The 24883-nt window shown below is 36.8% G+C and overlaps 1 protein-coding gene across 4 annotated transcripts in view; it reads left to right on the top strand.

The window, feature by feature from the left end:
• The first annotated feature begins 9976 nt into the window (after nucleotides 1–9976).
• LOC135586682 (uncharacterized protein C630.12-like) overlaps nucleotides 9977–24883 on the top strand; it is a 28207-nt gene continuing 13300 nt past the window's right edge. Inside the window, exons 1-5 of one of the 4 annotated variants that reach the window (XM_065121241.1) lie at nucleotides 9977–10223; nucleotides 11246–11290; nucleotides 12247–12425; nucleotides 14429–14564; nucleotides 20988–21084. In XM_065121241.1, the coding sequence (XP_064977313.1) occupies nucleotides 10086–10223; nucleotides 11246–11290; nucleotides 12247–12425; nucleotides 14429–14564; nucleotides 20988–21084 (595 nt within the window). In that variant the 5' untranslated portion in view covers nucleotides 9977–10085. Of the gene's footprint in view, nucleotides 10224–10258; nucleotides 10513–11245; nucleotides 11291–12246; nucleotides 12426–14428; nucleotides 14565–20987; nucleotides 21085–24883 lie in introns of those variants that run through there. The other 3 variants (XM_065121242.1, XM_065121243.1, XM_065121244.1) reach the window with 3 other exon arrangements.

Below are 24883 nucleotides of genomic sequence, written 5' to 3'. Positions count from 1 at the left end.
TAGTATCATGATCAAAATGTTGATTTAATGTATAAAGTGATAAATGCTTAAAATTTTTAATATATTAGTATCATGTATGATATGCTTATAGTGATGTTTAATTTATTTTTCGATATTATGCATGAAGGATGAAAAGTAATAGTTTAAAGTTATGCATGTTATATATTGAAGACTTGCTTGTTTGTTTCTAAAGACCAAATTCATCTTGCTTGTTTCTAAAAACCCATTTAGTGACGATAACTAAATGGTCACTAGGTCTCGGAACAAGCTCCCACACCTCATTTCTCTCAAATTGGTTCAATTTTTCTTGCATTGCGATAACCTATGAATCATCTTTCAAGGCCTTGTCAATGCATTTAGGATCAATTTGAGAAAGAAAAGTGGCGTTGGCATAAAAATTTTAAAGAGAATAACGAGTTTGAACCCCTTTTGATGTGTCTCATATGATTAACTCCTTAGGATGAGCATCTACATATTTCTATTCATTGGGTAAGGATGTTTTGGAAGAAGATATATCCAAATTGCTAGTTGGAGGAGAGGGTTCATTTAAATTCAAAGCATCAAAATTAAGATCATCATCAAACTCATTTTTCTTAAATTCGAAAACTTCATTAAAGACAATATAAATATACTCTTCTATGACCAAGGTTCTTTTATTAAAGACACAAAAGGCTTTTAAAATAGAAGAATAACCAAGAAAAATATCTTCATTAGATTTTGCATTAAACTTTCCTAAGGCATCTTTTTCATTCAAGATAAAACATTTACAACCGAAAACTTAAAAGTACAAAACATTGGGTTTTTTGTCATTCCATAATTCATACAGAGTTTTGGAAAGTAATGGTCTTATTAGAATCCTATTCATGACATAGCATGCCGTATTAACAGCTTCGGCCCAAAAATATTTAAGTAGGCTATGTTCGTTCAACATAGTTCTTGGCATTTCTTGTAAATTTCTATTTTTTCTTTCTGGTACTCTATTTTGTTGAGGATTTTTCAGAGTAGAGAAATTGTAGATATATCCATTAGATTCACAAAAGTTTTAGAAATCACGGTTTTGAAATTCGCCACCGTGATCACTCCGAATTGATGAAATCATAAAGCCTTTTTCATTTTGAACAAGTTAACAAAACTTAGAAAAATACCTAAACCAATAACTTTTGTATGCCAAGAAGTATGTCCAAGTGTATCTAATATAATCGTCTACAATTACATAGGTATATTTGGTACCTCCTAGGCTTGTTGTGTTAATTGGTCTAAATAAATCTATATGGATCAATTGCAATGGTCTAGAGGTGCCTATTTGATTCTTTGATTTGAAACTATTTTTTATTTATTTTTCTAGTTGACATGCATTACACACATTATCTTTAACAAACTTAATGTTAGGAATACCTCTTACTAGTTCTTTGGATGAGACTTGAGAGATTAGTTTCATGCTAGCATGACCTAATCTCTTATTCCAAAGCTAAGAATTATCATTCAAAATCGAAAAACATATTTCATTACAAAGATCATTAATATCAATAGTGTATACATTATTTTATTTTAGGGCAATCATAGATTTATTTTTTTTGTGGTTGTTCAATAATGCAAGCATTGGATTCAAATCTAAAGATATATCCTTTATCACATAATTGACTAATGCTCAAAAGATTATGCTTTAATCCATCAACCAACAACACATCTTTAATTAAAAAGTTAGATTTATTACTTATGGTTCCCTTGCCAATGATTTTATCCTTGTTATTGTCTCTGAATGTGATATACCCTTCGTCTAAGCTAGTGAACTTAGAAAATTTAGATGGATCTTCGGTCATGTGCCTTGAGCATCCACTATCAATGTACCATCTCTTGCTCTTAGCTTATGATAGTAAACATTTCTACAAAAGAGGGTGATTTTTAGGTAACCATTTGACCTTGGGTACCTCAAAAATCGATCTACTCAACTTATCGTTTTGCATAGAGTTCTTTATGGTTCCTTAAGGAACCCAAATCAATTTGTGTAGACTATATCTCTTAAGTGGATATTTATAGGCAACATATCCATGTTTGCAACGAAAGTTCCATTTGGTATGGGGTGATACATGTAAGGTAGGGACTTTAACAAAGGTAGTTGGATTTTGGTGTGAGCTACTCACAAATCCGAATCTACCTCTTCTATGAACGTGACCCTTATTAGCAAGGATCATATTCAATGACTTACTACCAACCTCAAACTTTTCTAAAGTTTCTTTGAGTAACAAGTTTTCCTTTTCAAGTGCCTCTAAGTATTCACACTTAGTGCATGGACGCAAAAAAGGATTATCAGGATTAAATTTTTTAAAATTAATATTTAAAAGAGCATGCTCCTTCTTCAAAGAATTATATTTTTTACTCAACATTCTACATTCATCAAACAATTCATAAAAAGCACTTAAAAGCTCATTGAAAGATAAATTTACATATAATGAACTCCTTACCTTATCTTCGATATGTTGGGAAATCATGGGGGGCGACATCATATGCGCAGCGGAAGAACAAGAAAACAAAAATCCCCGATTCCCAAAAAGATGTTCGTCGTCGTGCGAAGATTGGTGCGCAAAAATCCGCAAAACACAAAACTGCGTATAGAGATTGTGTTACCTAGGGAGATCGTATATCCCTGTTTCCTTGCAGATCCTTAGGAGAGGGTGAAGGAGGTCAAGCGTCCTCCTCTCTAGCGGTGATCCACACAGCAGGGTTGCGACGACACTCCTCAAAACTCCAGGCCTACTCTAAGGTGGAGAGGGAGAGGAGAATAGGAAAGGCAAGCAAAGACTCTAGCCTTTGAGGCTGTGAATCCCTCCTATTTATAGAGATCCCGTGTCAAACCCTAATGGGTCCTTCCCTAGTGGGTATTGGATCTGCATCTAATAAGACAAGGGCTCCGTCGGATATCTCATATCCGAACCTCTACTCATCGTAATGCCTACCATATGTGTGTGACCCTCTAGGCCCAATATCAAGCTGGCCGTGAGTCATACCTGTCAGAACTCCTTCTAACTCAGTGAATTATTATCTCTGTAATAATTCACTCGACTCATCGACTACGGACGTACTAGGCCACTACGCCGTAGTCCCCAGACGATACAGGGGAATCCAATCCATTGGACCTGTCTGTCCTCAGTTACCATGTACCTATAGTCCCTCATCCATCTAATATCCCAGAGACTGTATATCGAGCATGGTGCTGTCAGACCCATACGGTTTCTACTCAAGTCTCGCTCTAATCGGATTCTCCCGGAGAACTCTTTCTCTCTCAACCCGAATGACCCTGGCCAGGGATTTATCTGAGCAAGAACACATGGGATATTCCTCTCATGACGCCGAGAGTGGATGATCCTCTGTCGACACTCAATAGCCCTCGTAAGGTCGACTACCACTCCCAATGACCAGCTGTACTAGATCTGGGACAGCCAAACCTATAAGTCTGGTATCAAAGAGTGGAGCACTCATACAGGACATCCTTGGTGTCTCAAGTCTAAGGACCAGATACACCACTAGGACTACGGAATCGCTGTCTGACAATAAGGCATCATCAACCATCCAGCATTCCGTAAGTGGATCAATCAGTGAATTCATTCTCCAATGAGCACCTGTACTGTATCCCTAGTGTCCCTACACGAGCAGCTATGAGACCAGCTGCATCCATCATATGGACGGGTATACAGCACACCAGTCTATCCGGTTATCACGATGTCACTCTCGAGTAACCTATGACCGGGATTATTTAGGATATGTGTTTAAAGGTGAATCGATCTCATTATCGTGATCTCATCACGATCCGATTCCCATTGCACAAATCCAAGGACATCACAATATATATATGCATTTATGCAATAGTTATAAAGTGATATACGCCAAAATATAATAAGCAAAAAGATTCTGTATCAAGTCACATGTGCCATCACTCACGTGATTGGCTTACTGGGCACCTATGACTAGCACGATAGCCATTAGTGCATAGTTGGCAATCTCTTTGTTGCTTTGTTCTTCGCCTTCGGAATTGCTCGAGTCATCCCACGTCGCTTTGAATGCCTTCTTCTTCTTTGGTTGCTTCTTCTTTACTTGGGGACATTCACTTTTGAAATGTCTCGGCTTCTTGCATTCGTAGCATATAACTTATTCTTTCTTGGGTTTAATTTTATTTTTAGTGTCATTTTTAGATTTATTTATTTTTAAAATTTTTTTGAACTTTCTTGTTAAGAGTGCCGAGTCATCATCATAGTCCTCATCACTTGAATTTTCTTTCAAGTGGTCTTCATGTGTTCTTAGTGTCATATCATTCATGTTCTTTGGAAGATTATTCTCGAGCTCTTCATAAGCATTGTAAGTCATTTCGTAGGTCATCAAAGACCCACTAAGTTCTTTGAGTGGAAAGTTGTTCAAGTCCTTGGCTTCGTGAATTACCGTTACTTTAGGATTCCAACTCTTTGGGAGGGATCTTAATATTTTGTTAAGAAATTTGAAATTAAAAAAACTTTTACCAAGTCCTTTTAGACCATTGATGGCATCCGTAAATCGGGTGTACATGTCTCCAATGGTCTCAATTAGTTTCATCCGAAACAACTCATAAGTATGGACTAAAAGATTAATTTTGGACTCTTTTACCCTACTAGTGCCCTCGTGAGTGATTTTGATTGTATGCCAAATATTGAAAGTCGTTTCACAAATAGACACTCGATTGAACTCATTTTTATCTAAAGCGTAAAATAATACATTTATAGCATTGACATTTAAAGTGAAAATCTTCTTCTCAAACTCATTCCATTTGTTTATTAGAAGAGAAAACTTTTGAAAGCCATTTTCCACAATGTTCCATAACTCAAAATCCATAGAAATTAGAAAAATCTTCATTCAAGTCTTCCAATAAGTGTAATTCATCCCATTGAACATGAGTGGAAGTGTGATTGAGCGACTCTCTTGGTTGCTGGCAAATGCCATCTCTCTTAGGTTTCAAACCAAAATAAGAGTGATCTTGCTCTGATACCAATTATTAGGATCAAGAGCGGCACTAAGAGGAGGGGGGGGGGGGGGGAGGGGGATGATTTAGTACATCGAAAAAATTATGTCGATTCAAAAAACTTCATACGATAAAATTCGATTCCGATAAAAACCATTTTGTTTTTCTTGAATGAGTAGAGAAGAGGGGATTAGATAGTTTATAATGAAGTAAAGTTGAATACAATAAAGAGATTAAGTAGTAAAGAATGAACACACTAGAATTTTTAGTGGTTCGGTCGTTGTGACCTACATCCACTTCCTATTCCTCCTTCGTCGAAGTCACCGGTGTTCACTAATGTGTTGAATCTCGAATTTTGATGATAAAATCAATTGATGGGTTAATTGATCTAATCCATATTATTGAGTAAAGTGTGCAGGATTAACTACGATAACCAGAAAATACAAAGCAAGAATACCGGAGTCAAGTTCGATGGACGTTTAAGAGTCCGAAGAATCATCGGAGATGCTGTCGTAACCAACCGAGAAGAAATCGGGAACTTGTCGAAATTTTCGGAAGTTCGCCGAAGAGATCGTCGGAGGTTCACGGAGATCACCGAGAAGGCTCGGCTACTCGTTAAAGTCATCACAAGATCGGGAGCTTGCTGGGAGTCCATCAGAAGAAGTTCGTCGGAAAGCTCGCTGGAACAAGACTCGACGTTCGCGATTGAAAACTTGCTTAGGATGTTTTTAGTTATGTAGTTCACTTGTAATTAGGATTAGGATTAAGAGATAATCCTATATCTTGGTTAAGGGCCAATTGGGCCCAAAATAAGACTTGGTTTGGGCTAAATTTGAAGCCCAACCAGTGAACCGAAGGGTCTGGCGGTGGCACCGCCAGACTGGGCGGTTGCACCGCCCAGCACCCAAGAGCTGGGCGGTGGCACCGCTTGGCTGGGCGGTGGCACCGCTAGTCCACTGTTAGTGTTCACCTCCTTCTTTCTTGCTGAAAATCTGTAAGAGAGTGAACCGCTTGTAAAAAGTTGTAAGAGGGGTATTTACCCTTCCCTTTCAAGAGATTTGCTAGTGGAAGGTGGGAGCCTCATCGAAGAGGGGCCTCGCAAGTGGATGTAGGTCATTTGACCGAACCACTTTAAAATCGACGTAATCTCTGGTTTGCATTTCATTACTGCTATTTACATTACTACAAACCTTCTTACTTGCTTTATTTCCTCATTACCTTTGCTACACAACTTTGCGAATACACTTTCAAGTTAAGCACTTCCGATTTTGATTTCTATCGTACGAAAGATTTGTCAAAACCGACGTTTTAATCCGCTGCACTAATTCACCCCCCCCCCCCCTCTTAGTGTCGCTCCGATCCTAACATAATGGTCTTCCTTCAATAGGCGGAGACCAACCACCTCTTTATAGTTCTTTATCCTTTTTATGAGTTTAGGGGATAACCCTTACAAGCCTCATACCTCTTCTTAGATGATTACAAAGCTAAAGAGAGGGAGGATGAGGACTTTTCTTACTTTTACAATACTTTTAACACCCCAATACTTAAGAGTTTTTTTTCATACTTTAATTGCACTTTTGTTACATTTTCATGTAAAAAATGGTGAGATATTTATAGGCTCCAATGACTTCAAAATTGAAGCAAAAAAATGTCTCATCTAGGATTTCTAGGGTACTAGTGGTACCACCGCTAGTACTGGGTAGTACCACTGCCTGACACTTTGACACTGAGCGGTATTATCGCCTGATAGAGTCTCGGATACTAAGCTCTGGTGGTACCACTGCCTGGTAGGGTGGTACCACCGCCTAATAGGGCGGTACCACCGTTTGGCAAGTAATAACTACCGACGGTACCATCGCTCAGCCTGGGTGGTACCACCGCCCAAACCACTTGGGAGACCATTCCTTGGGTGGTTCCACCGCCCTAGTCTAGCAGTGCCATCGCTAGATAGGGTCCAACAACTTGGTTGGGCCTTGAATCCAACCCAAACCAGTCCAATTACAAGCCCAGTTGGCCCCTAACTGAGTTAGTGAGATTATCTCCCAAACCTAACCCTAATTATGTGCTAACTATGATTCTTAAGGCATACACTAAGCAAAACAAGTCTGGTTAGTTTAAGTTTCTTTCGGCGAGCTTCCAACGATCTTCCGATGAACTTCCGACGATCTCTCGGCAATGTTCTAACAAACTCCTGACAAGCTCCTGGACTTCACGATGATCTTCTTGGCAAGTTCCGATGAGCTTCTTTGGCAAGCTCCTGTACTTCTTAGTCAATTTCGGTAGAACTTCCGATGAACGTTCGGACTTCCGACAAATTTTCGAACTCCTAACGAAATCTCGATCTTTACTCTAACACTTCGTTTTGCTTTATACCTTGATTGTAATCGTAGGTAATCCTACACACTTTTCTCAACATATAGATTTGATCAAATAATTTACCAATTGATTTCATCATTAAAATCTAAGATTCAACAAGTGTAATATCCTTTCTATTCTTTGGAAGGTTGTTCTCATGTTCGTCATGTGACTTGCAAGTTATTTCATAGGTTATTAATGATCCTATGAGTTCTTCAAGAGAAAAATTGTTCAAGTTCTTTGCTTCTTGAATTGCAGTTATCTTTGGATTCTAACTTTTTGGAAGAGATCTTAGAATTTTGTTAACAAGTTCAAGATTATAAAATATTTATCAAGAGCTTTTAAACCATTGACAACATCTGTAAAATAGGTGTATATATCATCAATGGTTTCGCTTGGCTTTATTCTAAATAATTCATAACTATGCACCAAGAGATTAATTTTAGATTCTTTAACTCTATTTATGCCTTCATGAGTAACTTCAAGTGTGTACCAAATATTATATATAGTTTTACATATAGAAATACGATTAAACTTATTCTTGTCTAAAGCACATAACAAAGCATTATAGCTTTAGCATTTAAAGAAAATATTTTCTTCTCTAGATCATTCCATTCATTCATTGGTCTAGAGGACTTTTGAAAATCACATTGAATGACATTCTATAAATCAAAATCCATAGAAATAAAAAAAAAGTCCTCATTCATATCTTCTAATATGTATAGTCCGTCCCATTAAACATAGGAGGACGAGTGATAGAGTGATCCCTCTTGATTACTAGAGAAAGCCATATAATCTCTCTTGGGTATTAAACCAATTAAGAGAACTTGACTCTGATACTAGCTGTTATGATCGTAAAGGCACTAAGAGGAGGGTGGGAGGGGGAGGGGGTGAATTAGTACTTTTAAAATAAAGAAACGATTTAAAAATTCATTCGATGAAATCGGTATCAAAAATGTATTTAACTTAGAATCTGAGTAAGTGTTGTAAGTAATTAAATTAGTAAGCAATAGCAATGAAGAGCATAAAAGGAAATACATATTAAATTTATAGTAGTTCGATCGTTGTGACCTACGTCCACTCCCGATTCCTCATCTGTTGAGGCCATCAACTTTCACTGACGATCATCTTTTCAATGGATAAAGATCAATTACCCTTATTACAACTCTTTTCTCCTTTTTATAAGCTTAGGAGAGAACCCTTACAACTCTTTTTTACAAGTAATCCTCACAACTCCCTTAGAAAAAATTCTAAACTTAACGAGGAAGAGACCTAACACTTTTACTGAAATGCTCATCCTGAGTTTTCAGGATACTGGCAGTATTATCATTAATGCTAGACAGTACCACTGCTTACCACACTTAGCACTAGTTATACCCTCACTTCACACAACCTAAAAGACTATGTTATGGTAGTACCACTATCACTCTGGGCGATACCACCACCTAACATTAGCAATACCACCATGGGGTTTTATGAAAATATACACTACGTACTTTCTAGCTCACAAGTAGTTCTGCCGCTTGGTATGGCGGTGTCACTATTTAACCCAACTTCAAGTCACTGAATTGACATTCCAATAGGCTCAATTTAGTCCTAATTCAGACCCAATGAGCCCCTAATTAAGTTAACATATTTACATCTAAAACTAACTTAATTAGACTTTTAAACTACTTCGATCAAAACACAAACGGATACAAATATAAATTCTATATTGTGTGACATATCATTGGTTCATCCAGCACTTCGTCTGAACTCTCGGCGTGTCGTGCTTTCCTTTGGTATATTGTCTACTCTATCGACATATTGACCTTTCGCAACATTCGATCTTGACGCAATGCCCGATCCTTCCAATCCGATGTCCAATCTCTAACATGATCCACTCTGGTCTAATATCTGATTCTTCTACTTCGATCGATTTAACTTTTTATTATCGAAGATACTATGTTACTTTTCTCAAGCGTTTATTATAAGGGCACCTTAAACTCGAGATCTTTGTCAAGAGGATATCCCAAAGAAAAATAAAAAAGAGAGAAAGTCCTTGCTAAGGTCGCAAAGCAAAAATAAATAAAAGAGCGAGAAAGTATGGGCTTCAAAGAAGAGAGTTCACATTAGACAATTTGTTTTTTTAAACACATCTAAGACAAACCAATTCTATAAAAGGGTAGTGCCACTTTTAAGGATATAATTTTAATATGTTAAAAAAAGGGAGCATTTTGTGAGAAGAAACAACTAGGGATTATCTGCGGAAAAAGAAAAAGGAACCAGAATTGACCCTTTTTATATTTTCACATATCCATATCAAAAGTCCTACATCAACTTAACAAAAGAAAAGCTATAATTTTTAATCATCCGACATACGGATTTATGAAGATTAAAAAGCATCGGTGGTTCTCTTCATTTTAATCATTCAATTTTATCTTAATTTTAATTATTGTTAATCTGATGTCAAATTAAAATTTAAGTAATATTATTTTAATCTAATTTAAGCAAGGTGTTGTATATGAAAAAAAATCTTAAATAATCAATGTTCCGTTTAACCGTGCGATCCACAATGTGAGTCGGCACCATGTCTGAATCGGACGACCAGAACAGCCTAAAGAATTGCTTGTTTCACTGCGCCCCGGGGCACATCGCACCAGGACGCATTCCCCGTTCAAGTAGTCCTACCCCCGTGGTGGAGCTCCCAGAGCACAAGTCTGGTACGGGAGGCGCGTTCACCTCTCTTCTTCCTTGACGCGACGCGATGCACAGCTTCACGCTTTTGACCGTCTTCCTCTGCGGCTTATGGGCCGTCACCCTCCTCTATGGCGAGATGGTCGCCTACTGGGCCGCCTTCTGGACCTGTTCCTGGCCGCAGCCGCGCCTCTCTTCCTCCTTTTCCGTCAGTTGTTTCTTCACTCTTTCCTCCATCTTTCTTTCTTAGTTCGTCGTTGATTCGCTCTGTAGCAGGACTATTTGCCGGGCCACATGTATTCGTGTTTAGTTGTTCTTGAAATCTATTCAGTTTCAAGAGTTCTTTGTTGGATCACTTGGATCTGTTTTCAATTTTGATATTTTCTTGTGGGAAAAATCAATTTTGAATCTCGAGAGCCATTCAGATCGAAAGAACATCTTTGACGAGATGATGAATACACGTATTCTTGGTTTTGGAGTTCATCCGGTTGCAAAAGGTGATTTCTTGGGTTTTCATGATCTGTTACCATTATTGAATTTCTAAATTCGCCCAAGTGACATGCTTCACCCATCCAAGGATATATGGGTTTTCTACGTTTACGGTGTCGCCTATGCTGATCTTGTGGTTTACTTGCATGCTCCGATCAACTTGAAATTTGTTTTTGGATGTATCGTCAAATTTGAAAGGAATATAGATGAGTAATTAGTCTACTACACTCAATTGGATAATTTTCTGCATACAGATTGGTCTCTGCACCACTCAGATACTAACAAACAATAAAAAGGGCGTTACTTTAAAGATAATTTGGTAAATCAAGTTGGTGATGGGAAGGATCATGGGCAAGCAAGATGCTGAGCATATTGCTGGTCTAAATGACAACTTTTCATTAGAATGGATGGTTGATACTTGATAGCGTAGGTACTTTGACTTGTATAATGGTACTTTTGTGTCACCATGTTATCCACAAGTTGATCTTAATAGACCGGATGGTGCTTTGTGCTTTCTCTAGCATAGTAATATGGAAATACTTTTTAAGTCTTTGTGGTTATCATATTATCCATAAGTTGATAAGTCAGTGATCTTTCCTGGTTACCATTTTGATTTGCTTATCTTTCCTCGTCACCATCTTGTTTTGTTCCTTTGTATGTCCTGCATGATTAATTCATCCATCTTGTTTATGTATTCTTGTCATGATGATACACATATTTATTGTTCATTTCCTTGTGCAGAAGACTGACCATTATGTTAAGGTTGCTGTGTTGGCGGACCCACAGGTAATTGTTTTGTTGCAGTTTGCATGTAACTTTTTAAACTTTGTTGTTTTTTGTTTTGTTGTTATCGTCTTCCTCTAAAATGGATTTCTTTGCATATTGGATCAATCCAGGTTGAGATAATGGGGGTTTTCTGTTAGATAATCTGAAAGTAATATACTAAATTTGAATTTGCAGTTTTCATGATTTCAGTAGTTTTCTTGAGTTTTGGAATTAGATAACAATTTATTTTTCTCGTTTTTGTTGCAAGGAAAAGTTTTGATCAAATGATGAGTGTATAATGCTTTCATATGCATCTAAGCATTAATATTTGTTGAAGTAACATGAGTAAACAGATTAGGTATGCCCATTTATCTAAGTAAGCTTCATATGATCTAATCAATTTATACGTTGAAGCTGCTGGTGGCCTGGTGCAACGACAAACTAATAAAGATCATCTGTCCCTGGACTTGCTAGAACATAATATTTATCTCCTTCCACATACTTATGATCCAAAAAGGTAAAAAGCTAATAAAGATTATTTGTCCCTGGAACTACAAGAATCTGACAACTATCTCTTTCCACATGGATGAAAGTTCCTCTATGGATGATGCATGGGCATTTTAGAAACAGAGAAAGTTGAGAAACAAAACATTAATTGCTTCTTTAAGTCATATGTAAACATTGAGATATTATATAATCAGCATTCCAGATCAGGCTTTGAAAAGAAATAGCATCTTTCAAACTAAAATTTTAATGATTATTCTAGTTTTCCTTTTTGCCTGTGCCTCTACCGTGAATGCATATACCTTAATTTACCTGTAGAACAGCACAATAGATCACCTAGTTTATGAAAAACAGACTCACTGAATTAATGCTGTGCTCAAGATTACATCTTTTCACCTACGTGTTGCCATCCATTGAAAACATAATGATATTGCATGCAATTCTTTTTATTCTAAATTTATTCTTCATAACAGCTTATGGACAGGACCTCACATGGACTTCCTCCAAAATCACTTTTGTTAGAGGCTGCCCAATTTTATACAGATTTATACATGAGGAGATCTTTCCGTTCATCCATATTGCCATTCAAACCTGATTTGATTGTATTTCTTGGTGATCAGTTTGATGGTGGGCCTTTCTTGTCGGATGAGGAGTAAGACATTCATATTAATTCTCACTTTTAGCTTTTAATTTATCTTTGTACTCCAAGATTCTTTTGATTGCATTTTTTTGTATTATTGACTTTTGCGAAAGACATTTGCTTTCTTTACATAATAAAATTCTGTAAGCCAAGTATTAGATCTAACCCACTCCTAGAGAAGCATAATATGGTGATAAACTTTTTAATCAGTTCAACTGATTTAAAGCCTTTGGAATTATTTTGGGTATCTATTCTATTCATCTTTTCTTACTTCCACATCCTCCTTTACCCACCTCTTGTACTGTTCATATCTTCTTCATGTCATATTGTTTTGAGACTGCTACTCTAGAACAATTAATACCAAATCCATATTGTTGTTATAAGAAGCATAGCTAGAATATTGAATTGGACAACACTTAAGTCAGTATTTTAAGGAGAATGTTGGTGACGGACATCATGAAGAAATCTGAAACATCGTTTGATTTCAATATGATAGTTCAATTCGTATTGGTATTATCCAAGGCTAAGAATATTTTAGAGACTTCTAAGACAGTCAAATTGGCCAAATAGGGAAGAACAAATTAGACTCAACCAGAGTTGGCTGATTTATTGATAGGGAGTTGGCAGAGGATCAAAGATAGGTAGCAGTCAATGAGAATGTTCTCTATTGTTCAACTCATAAAAGAAATGTTGCATTTGTGTACACACAAAAATCTTGTTCTCGAAGCTTATTGGCTGCTCTCAGTAGATGAATAAATTGGTTGAGTGACTGTGAAGCTATTTGTACATGCCAAACTCGACTAATCTTTGGAAAGTAGGACACTTGGCATGGATACAATTTAGGTAATGTGTTCATCTAAAGTATATATATGAAGATATATTTTGTTCAATTTAGGTAATTTTTATAATCATATGCGTAATTCATAAGAACTATATGAATAATTATTCACAAAAATAATGAATTAAACATAGTATCTAAAAAAAGTGAAATATACATACGTATTTTGATATTAAAATGTCAAGAAGCCCATTGTAGATGTCAAGTGCCCTAAAATAAAACCATATTAATGTAATGATTTGCATAATATCAATTGATATCCATCTCGTGTTATGTGATCAACACTTTTCAGTGTTTGACACGAACATGGCAAAAGCATTTTAAGTGTTGATGCTGCACAGTTGATAAGTTTTCAAAGATGATCTTATACAGGCCCTTGGTTGCTTAACCGTTTGAGGAGGATTCACTATTTAGCAATGAGCTCTTGGTAAGTCTCCATTGTTGTTACTGAAAATTTATCGTCAGTAAATGAGGGTTGATGCTAACTTTGAGATACCATGACAAAGCTTTGGCTAACCAACAAATATGCCACTGACTGTATCCCTTAGGAACTGTGGAAAGGCGTTAATTGTTGAAACTGCTGAACAGTTTCTGCTCCTAATCAATGTGTTCTGTTCCTAGTCAAGCAAGTTAGATGGAGTTTCATAGGGCCATAAGCTATTCATTAAACTGGGTTTTTATGGAAAATTCTATTTTGTTGGCCATTTAGTAGATAATCCTTTGGTTTCTTAATAAAACCTTAGTTTCTTGCTAGTTATTTGCTAATATGAGCTAAACCAGAAAACTAAAGGAATTCATATGTTACACACTTGCTTCTGGATTTCAAGTGGATTAGGCTACTTTGTAAACACAATCTGACATGTTGATTTGAGTCTGTGCAATAACCATTTTGCCATAACATTGTTTGACCCTTAAAAACTCATGGTGAATGATGATCAATATTAAGTTAACATAATATTTTTTTTTGAAATGTACTGTAGGATAATGTATTTATCATTTTAAGCAATAATTGATATTATACGGAAATTGATGCTTCATCACATCTTACTGTGGAAGATTCTGTTTCACATGATAATCTCATCAATTAATGCCACAACTGCTAATATGAGTTGCTTTCAGTATTTGATTGTTTTTATATCCTCAACTTCCATTTTGGTAATATTCTTCATTGTAACAGGTGGCAAGAGTCATTGAACCGATTTAAACACATTTTCAGTCTGAATGAAAAGGGCAGAGATTTGGCCATCCCTATTTATTACCTCTCTGGAAATCATGATATTGGCTATGCAGGTTTCCATTCACAGTATCCAAAGGTAGCAAACTTGTTAACACTTGTTTGGTTTTATTTGTCGATGGATGGATTGCCATTCCCAGTTTTATATTTAGTTTATTCAAAGAACTAAATAAATGGCGGCAAATCTAAGAAACAAAGCAAATTGGAAAGGAAGTGCCTTGAGAGTGGTATAAAATATCAATAACCAAAGAGAAGTATCAAAATAAAGAAAATAAAATGAAGGATAAAGAAAGAATAAAGAGCAACATCAAATAACTAGATGTTTTCATCTTTCCATGTTTTCTTTTAAATGTAGTTATTAAGATCCCAAACTTCTATCATAGAGAATTGATAGCAGGCATGCTAGTGTTTTTTGAAGAAAACATGCTGGTTGTAATTTGTTATAAGCTTGTTCCTTACGACTTCAAATTCTCTTGGGCAATTACTAGTACAACCAAACCTAGTACAATGCCATTTATTTTCATTATTTTATTTCATTATTCCAAATGGTATAAGTCGATATCACTCATATAAACTAGTTTTCTATCGGTCTAGTAGATAATTAAAATTATTGAATTGATATTGGACTAGTGTTCTTTATTTTTTGTTTGTTCGGGTTGTTGGGACATGGAGCCAAGTTCTTGTTAGAACTTGTCACAACATGATCTCTGGAGATGACTAGATTAGATAAGGGCCTTGCAAAAACTGGGTCGAGTGTATGCCCAACAAAAGCTCCTTTAAAACTTAAGTTAATGTCAAGAAAGTAATACATTAATAGTGATTATGAGAGTTTGGAGAGTTGAATGTATTCTCTCTTTGGTAAAGTAGTATACCTAGGGCCTTTTAAAGGAAGCTTTGGTAACCACCAAGAGTAAATGGGAGGTAACTCATGGAATCATTGACATGGAAAAGCCAAGTCTTACCTGAATGTGAAGGGTAGCATTGCAGTGTATCTTGCGTATCATGCCGATCATATAATGCCAATTCACATGGAATTGACATGTAACTGTCGCATATATGTTGACCACATAAGGTACTTGCTTGATGTGTTGGACTAATGAGGCGCTTGAGTAGGTGTCGGGCTATCAGTGACATTCACATAGTGTTCAGATGTCCATGTGTCATATTCTTTTTATTATCTAATGGATGGTGTTGGGAGGCATTGTCCTTGGTGGATGATTTAATCATGTCATGTCACTTATGGTGGATGCTTCCTAGCCTAGTTTGGCTCATTGGAAGTGAGGGAAGCTTCATGATTGAATTCAACTATTAGAACTTAGAAGATATTTAATGCTTCGTGGTTGGATTTAGCCACCTTAAAAGGTTAAGAATGCTTCATGGTCGGATTCGATCGTGTCAAAAGATACGCTTCATGACATCTATCTACGTTGGAAGGTATGAGATGCTTCATGGTTAGATTCCACTATGTCAGAGATACGAGATGCTTTATGGCCATATTCAATCATGTTAGAAGATATTGGACACTTCGTGGTCGTAATTGACTGCATTATAAAAGGGATGCTTTATGACTAGATTTGATCACGTTAGCTAGGGTGTAGATTTAACCACGTTAATCACTTTTATCATTTTCTTGGCTTTCGGTGTGTGATTCGCTTGATTTGATTTTTGGTGATTTAAACTTATTACCCAGATGCCCAATATTATATGGCCAATTAAGGACTTCTATACTACTTATCATTTGAACCAATTAACAACAAAGGGTCAGGCATTAGGGACCAAAAGATGCTAGACCCATATATTCTTGTATTTTGAGAACTATGGACATCTAGAATTCTATACCTTGAGCCGAATTGTTCGAACCCCTCATCTGAAGGTCCAAGATGTCTTCCACCTCTTCTTCGTTATCTTTGGGATCAGACACCTCTCAAGCTGCAAGTTGTTCAATCATTCGATCCACCCTCTTTGCCCCCTTCTACTTCATTTCCTTTCGGGAAGAGGTCAGAGTCGCCATATTGGGGAATGTTCCTTCTTTGGGATGGCTTGTTCGAGAGGAGTGTTGTAGTCCATAACTTACTCCTTTGACTTCGACTCTAGAGTTGATCCTTGAGACCTTGACCACCTTAAGTCTTGATTCTTCATTCCTATCAAGTTTGCGCTTATAGTTTGGTTTGTTGATTATTATTAGTCCTATACATCGAATCACTATCTTTACATGTACATTGACTCACTAGAGCTGAGGCTTAGGTAACCCCTTTATTCCTTATATTTTGAGGTCTTTCTTGCATGGAAGTGCTTAAGTAGCACTCAACTCGTGATGTTACCTTGCGACCATTCTCTGAGAGTGTCGTAGTCTCAAATAAATCTTGACTTTATCCCAATATTGACCCATTGCATTCATATTACAATGTCTACATCAGGTTGTCAACCTTTTACCTTTCAACCCGAAGTGGTTGTAAGGTTTGAGGGTCTTGAAGCTCTAACAAGAGCCGAAAGGAAAGGTTTTTCAATGCCTCTTTGACGAGCGGGTGGTCTTTCTGTTTAGCTCGGGTCACCTGAAAGTTCGCCAATGCTCCCCCTAAGCTGATTGGGAATGGACAATTCACCAAAATCGCCTAAGCCTTAATTAGCTCGAACGGCGCAACCGAGATGAGTGAACATTAGCTTGTGAAAAAGTTAAGTCAAGTCCTACTCCTCAAGGTTTGTATCGGGATTTCAATTCCCTTCTTTTTTATGTTGTCTTTTTTGTATATTCCTAACTCCCATCCTTTTGCAGACATGAACTTTGTCGCATCATTCCTTCCTCAAGAGTCAAGATTGTCAATGAGAGGAGCAAGGCTCTTAAAAAGGAAGGCTCTCGAACCTTCCCACCTGAGGCCCTCTTTTGACCTGATGATCGAGGCCCCAACCATGCTAGAGGCGGCCAATCAGGGGTCGACAAAAGCACATGACTAACATGTCACCCTGATGTAGAATAAGCAAAAGCAACGAGTCCTTGATAGAGGAGCAATAATTTTTGGGCCACTAAATGCCTTAGGCCAATCGAATCGTTAGGCCTAGGGAGGACCTTAAGAATAAACTAGCCATGCTGACTAGAGCTTAAAATAGCTCAGTCGACATTGGTCTTAGTTGGCTTGAAGAGGAAGAAAGGGCTCATACATTGTGGAGGAGGTGGAGCTCTCGGAGCTAAAACAATTGCTCGGCTCTAATAGGTAGTAGCTTGAGGAAGTGATTAGAGATATGATGGGTCACTGAGTAGGCCCTCATAACTAGTCTGCAAATGTCGACCTTGCCTATTTGATTAAAGAGTTGACTAATGCTAGCTTGAGAATGCCGACCTTGCCCCTTGGGTCGAAGAGTTGACCAACGTTGGCTAAAGGAGTTCCTCTGACTACAACATAAGTTGAAGGGAGCTACCAAGTATCGAGAGTCGATTGGGTTACAGAAAGGAGTATCTGACATGGTTATAACTCTTTTTAGTATGGCTATCGTCTGACGTCTAGCAATTGCTCGAGTCCTAGCCGACCACCCTAGGATTGTAGTCTCTGAACACCCCTATGACTAATGTCTCAGAGAGCTCATCCAAATGCCTTGAACACCCTAGTGATCATTTCAAAGACCTCATCAAAATGTGGAGTGGTTGCTTCAATGATTGCACCTCCCAAAGGCGGCAATGTTGAGGAGGGCAAGAAGGTAGAAAGGGTTGTCAAAAGAGTTTGCTAAGCTAGGGGAGTTTAGCATAGCGGCCTAGATGGGACAAGTCGGGGAGGCTCCTATCGAGCTGATCTTGGGTGTTGAATAAGACCTCGTAATTGTGGTGGTGGTCGATAATTCCAAGTTAGAACCAGAGTTAGCTGTCCCCGCTAGCTAATAAGCCTTGTATTGTTTTTTCTTTTTGTTTTTAGCATTGGGACTACTTTATCTTTGTAAACTTGTAAAAGTCTCGATGCACAATTTATGAATGAGTCTTATTGCATTTTTTGTGTCTTATTGCATTTTATAAATGAGTCTTATTGCATTTTTTGTGTCAATGATGCTTGAGACTGAATTCATCTGTTGAGGGCACCTTAGGCATTTCATATGTAAACACATGAACCATCTCCACACTAGGAGGGTTTAGTTAAAAGATAGATGGATGTCATCATTGATTGTTTGACATCGAGGGAGATAGTGCCTTGGCAAATCCTACATCAGAGCCACTACTGAGAAGCGTCAGTGGCTCGAGGGAGATCAAGAAATCACCTTCAAGGAAAAAGAGGCAGAGCACCTCAACCTCAACCACAACAACGCCCTCATCATCTCTATCAGAATGATAAATGCCTTTGTGAAGAGTGCTATGCTTGATACAAGTACTTTGCTGACATACTCTATCTTGATGCCTTTCAGAAGATTAGTTCGACCACTCATCCCAATGTCCTCATCACTAACAGGGTTCGTGGTGACTCAATCTCACCTCTTGGGATCATCAACTTGCACGTGATGTTTAGATCGAGTCCTTGGTCGAAAACAATGGCAACAAAATTCATGGTGGTCAATATCCTATTAGCTTATGATGCCATTATTGAATAGGCTTCGAGTAGTGATATTGACTTAAAATTCCTGATCAGCAGTTGGGAAGCTTAGGAGCAATTTGAGGGAAGTCTCACCAATATTACCTAATTGTGATCTCTCTCCTTAGGAAGATGCCATCCCCAATGGATCTTTAGGAAGGCTTTGAAGCCTCAAAGCCATCTCCACATCCCAAGGCGATTAATACACTCATTGAAGTCCCCCTTAGTAGAAACCGATCAGACCACACCATCAAAATTAGAGCAGCATTACTTGATGCAAAGAGGTTGGAACTCATCAATTTTTTGAGGACCAACACCTAGGTCTTTATATGGTCTTTGAAGAACATGTTGGGTATCGATCCTGATGTGGCTAAACATCACTTGAACATCCAACTCAATTCTCGACTGAAGCAGAGGTCTTGAAAGATTCATGATAGATCAATAACATCCTCCTTCACTATAACTAATTAGTTGTTAGTTTAGATCAATCTCTTCGTCTCATTGACTAATGAATCTGAGATACCTAAAATTTTTTACTTATTATGACTTCTTTTCTATCCAGCTTAAGTATATCCTTCTGTTTACTCCTAGTATTGCTAAGATTATCTCATATATTTAGTGTTAGTCCTATTAATTTAAAACCTTTAGTTTCCAACATCTATCCCTATAACTCAAGTATACACTTAATTTTATTTAAACTATTGTCAACTAAATTAATATCAGATGGTAGTGATTTAATGCAGATCTGTCCAATATATGATAAATAAGTTTGTCCATCACCAATATAAGATGGTAACGATTTAATGCGGATCCCGAAGCAGTCCTATACTAACATAAAACTCAATATTAATACCTTTTATAGTTCTAGCCAAGGTTCGCAATACCGTACCATACCGGAGTTTCGATCTGGGCTCGGTACTGGTACGGTACGGTATACCGCTCGGTACACCCAGGTGTACCGAGCGGTATATTCAGGCGTGCCGAGCACTGTAGCAGTTCTACAGTTCTACAGTAATGCTACAGTGTCGGAACGGTAACATATGGTCCGTGTACCGAAAGTCTGTCGGACCGGTACGTACCGCCCGTACCGGGCGGTACGGACCGGTACTGCAAACCATGGTTCTAGCATTAGTATAATATCATATATATATTTTATAACATCAATACATTTAGTGGATACACTTTTATTTTCTAAAACTCATCATAACAAACCTATAGGAACTTTACATGTCTTGTCAAAACCAATAAAAGATGTGCATATCTTTATTCTTCTCTCTTTATTTTTGTATTAATTGTCTTAATAAAAAGGCTTCTATTGTAGATCTTCAAATCATAAAATCAAATTGATTTTCAGCGATATTTGTTTTATATCTTATTCGACTTTTAAGTACTCTTTTACAAAATTTTATACTGTGATCTATAATATTAATCCCTATGTAATTAGAATAGTTCTACATCTCTCTCTTATTTTTATAAAAAGCTCTTCATTTGTAATAGTTCTACATATCTCTCTTCATTTATCAGACATTCTCCTAAATCTTAAAATTTTATTAAATAAACTAGCAAGCCAGACTATTTCTTGATCTCCTGTACTTTTCAAAACCTCAATAAGAATGACAAGATAAATGCTTTGTCCTTGTTTTTGTCATCTTTATGTTTCTTGGCCGTGTGTCTGATGTGCACTTTAGATGTGCAGATTTTGTCTTTTAATTTGAAACATTATGACATAGTTTTTGTACATTGACTATATATTAAGATTTGGGTGCTTGATTTGTGATTTGATAAAAGCAGCTCTGTCTGTTTAACTAATTTGTAGTCAATAACACAATTTAATTCTGAAGTAACCCTTGAATCATAATCAACAGCATTTTTTCTCTTTCTTTAAATGTTATATGCTACATCTAATGATTCACTTGACTAGACTGTTAAATATTGTGAGGTTTTCCTGCTAACAGGTGATCAGTCATTATGAGAAGGAATTTGGAGCAAGAAACTACCAAATTTCTGTTGGAAAGATCAACTTTATCGTTGTTGATGCTCAAACACTCGATGGTAGATTATTGTTCCTTCAAATGCCCATCATGTTTCCTTCTAATCTATAAAATATTAGTAACATGTTGAAGTTAAGTGCTACATCTATTCTTTGGTCAGATTTTTGTTATTTTACTATAATGCAAATCATAGTAGATTATGCTTCTATGATGATGCACTTTTGCTAATCTGAAATAAAAAATATAGACTCATCCAAGGTTTGTCATCTCAGTTACTGTCATTGTACTAATCCTGAGTGGACATGACACTGGTGTACTGAGTGTCAGGACACCATCATATACCAAAATTTGGAAAATAAATAAAATATTATCAAAATTTTTTTAATAATCTGATGTAGGACAACCCTAAAGGGGATGCTTAATATGAAGAGAGAGATGGTTGGGTGGGATATAAATGAAAAAATGGGTTAAAACAGAGAGAGAGAGAGGAGGCAAAAGAAATCTGAATTGTAGAAATATTAATATAAGTAATAAAGAACAAAGTTGGAGTTTAATCACATACCTAGATTATTGAGGAGCCCTTTGACACCCTTCTGATTGACTTCTGATGTTGAGAAATAAGTTTTTGGGTCTTCGTTGTAGGCTAGCTAAGACTAGGAGAGGAGAGAAATGTAGGGGATAATCTTGGGCTCACTCCAAGTCCTTCGGCTCACATCGGGGAGAAAACTGTGGTCTTGCACTACTCACACAATTAGTGAATAAAACTATTCTTCACTAAAAGACTGATGATCCCATTATAATGCTTGGCCTCTTTATATAAGCCACAAATACAAGAAGAAAAAAAATAACAAATAAGGAATAAAATACATCAAGATGATTCAATACATTGTATTTGGTCATCTTTTGAGAAGATAAGATTCCAAAAATATTCTTGTAAACTATTCTCCTTCTTTATGCATGATGTTCTTCCTTTCTTGCAAGATGATTCTGTAGAATTGTCTTCCTTCTTTGTGCATGATGCTCTTCCTTTATTGCAAGATGTTGATTCTTGCAATATTTTCTCTTATTTCTTTCCTTATTCTACTTTATTGTCAATCTAAAAAAGAAGATATTAATTGATATTAAATGTGCAGGATGTTAACACATGGCTACCCTAAAATGTCAATTGAACCTGAACCTGAGTTCATCATCAGTCCAAAGGGTCGGACCTTTTTCTTTCCACATCTTCGAAATGTAGCCTGATTTCCATCGTGATCCTATTTTATTCTAATTTATTTCCTTTACTTGTTATATACAATCAAATTAGACAGGACATTAGTATGTACCAAATTTTATTATAATCAATTAAACATTCTAAAAAATCTATAAAGGACCCTATTTTGTTCTAATTTCTTCCCTTTTTTGATTATGTACAATCAGTTAAATATTTTTTTGAAAATAGGATTTAGATAAATGAAAATCTCTCATCTTGAGAGGCAATATGAATTAAGCCAATGATCGTCGTACCACCTAAAGTGGTATATAACAGATGGTACATGGCGGTCTGGGGGTGCATGCCACACACCACCTCGTTTTGGATGGTCCGGTCCAACTCATATTAGGAGTACTTTTGTGGAACTAAACACAAGATTAGGAGCTTATACAGTGTTGTCAAATTGAGGTGGGCTGTTTTCTTAATGATCTAATTCACGACTTTCAAGGCTCAAGCCTTTGCCTTGCCATAATAATACTTTTGCTTGGGAATTCCATGTAGGACAAGTTTGCGACATACAGAGGAGGAAAAAAAAACATGGTCCCATATCAAACTTGTCATTTTAACTAATTGATGTTAGGTTGAGAATATATTGAAATTGTTAATCCTTACCATAAATAGAAATAATGATTAACTTGCTTGTTTAGGATATCATTCAAAAGGAAAATTTCATCCAAAATCATGCTAATTGAAGCCCTAAACGCAAATTGGCCTGAGTGATGCCCTAAAATATGAGTTATTTCCCATGGAAAATTATTAAGGAGTCAGAGCTAGTTCTAAATATTTTAAAATTTTGAACACCTCTACATGCATTGATATTTTATTAGACTAATATCTACCTATGGTATGATATAGAATTCCTTGGTACACCAATAAAAAATATTTTTTAAAATTTATTGATATGTTAGTGTAACCAATATATTTGGTACACCAGCATTACCTTTACACGATTGAATTGGTGCATTATGATCAGTAAATTGCAATATTTGAAACCTTGGAGTTGAATATGGTTGTCAAAGTTTGCTGTAGATTTGAGGTATGCAGATATTGTCAGGACGTGCTTTATAATGCTTTTGATCAGTATGATTTTGAAGATATTGCTCTCTCAGTAGTAATATACCTATGTATGTCATGGAAGAAGTTGAGGCTTGTCAATTGAGCTTATAAGAAGTTGCAATATTGAGGTACATCATTGAAACTACTTATGTTGCCTAATAAGGAAATTTGTCTTCTTTTCTAATAAAAACGCTCCTGGAGAACTAGATTGTTTGATTTTGTTCAACAACCACAGAAATCTTAGGCTTCTCAATTTAGTTGATTCAGCAACGACTGAGATAAGGGCAATCAATGTTTTTATCTTTTTCTCCTTTCTTCTTTCTCATTTTTTTATATGTTTGCAACCAAGCTTGCAGGGGCTTTTATACTCAAATACCTAAAAAAAGTCATGTTCATTGGTGAATACAAGAGAATATAATTTTTCTCATTCATTAATTTTTTCTATATATAAAGGATGATTTATATAGGCTGATTACAACTTATACAACTAAGGAAATTGATTCTGTACAATATTTCATTCTAATTCATTTCCTATAATATGGGCTGATTTAAGATTGATTGAGTGACCCAAAATAGGTGATAGATTCCCTTAATTATGGGATTCAGAATCTCTTAATTATGGGATTTTCTGCTCGGATATGTCAGTCATTCATAGCTTGTTAGTTAGATGCTCATATAAAGACCTTTGAAGTCCTTTGGTACGAACATTTGTTAGTTGTTTCTCTGTAGGAATATAAGGTATGCAGTAGCGATTTTGAAAGGCGCTCGGGCGAGGTGAGGCAAGGCCCGAGCGCCTCGCTAATCTCCCAGGCGGCGCGCTTCAAGCGCCCAGCGCCTGGGTTAACCAAGGCAACCGAACCAGAATTTTGGGTCTGGTTCGGTCCTGGTTCGGTCTATGATGGTTAGTTGATTCAATTGAACCAACTAAAACTGATATAAGTGACAATCGAACCCTAACCCTCACTCCCGATCCCGATCCCGCTGCTCGCCGTTGTCGCTGCTCGCAAACGCCGCCGCTATCGCTGCTCGCAAATGCTGTCGCTGTCGTTGTCGCCACTCGCGCCTCCTACTGCTTGCCGCTCCCGCTCCCGCTCCTGCTCCCTGCTCGCCGCTGTCGCTGCTCGCAAACGCTGTCGCCACTCGCCGCTCCCGCTCCCGCTGCTCGCCGCTGTCGCTTCCTCTTTTCTCAGTCAGCAAGCTCAGCACCCCTTTACACTTCCTTTTAACAATATATATATTGTATACTGTTAATATTATTAAGTTTATTTGAAATGATTAATTTTCAATACTGTTAATAGATTAATAATATATTATTTTGATTTTAATACTATTAATTTTTATTTATTTGAAACTTTTTGTTAATGTGACATTGTGATTTTGTATCTTAGATTTTCTTAATTTAATAGCATATTTTTATTTAAAATTTTAAATAATTATATTTATTAATTATATTATATATTTTTATATTTTAGCGCCTCGCTTATCTCGGGCGAGCGCCTAGCGCCTCGGGCGTTTTTGGACCTTGGCGCCTTTTGGCGCCTAGCGCTTTTTA

The sequence above is a fragment of the Musa acuminata genome, chromosome BXJ2-8 (assembly GCF_036884655.1).
Source record: "Musa acuminata AAA Group cultivar baxijiao chromosome BXJ2-8, Cavendish_Baxijiao_AAA, whole genome shotgun sequence".
Lineage (NCBI taxonomy): Eukaryota > Viridiplantae > Streptophyta > Magnoliopsida > Zingiberales > Musaceae > Musa > Musa acuminata.
Note: the sequence above shows the minus strand (reverse complement) of the source record. Positions and strands in the feature narration are given on the sequence as shown.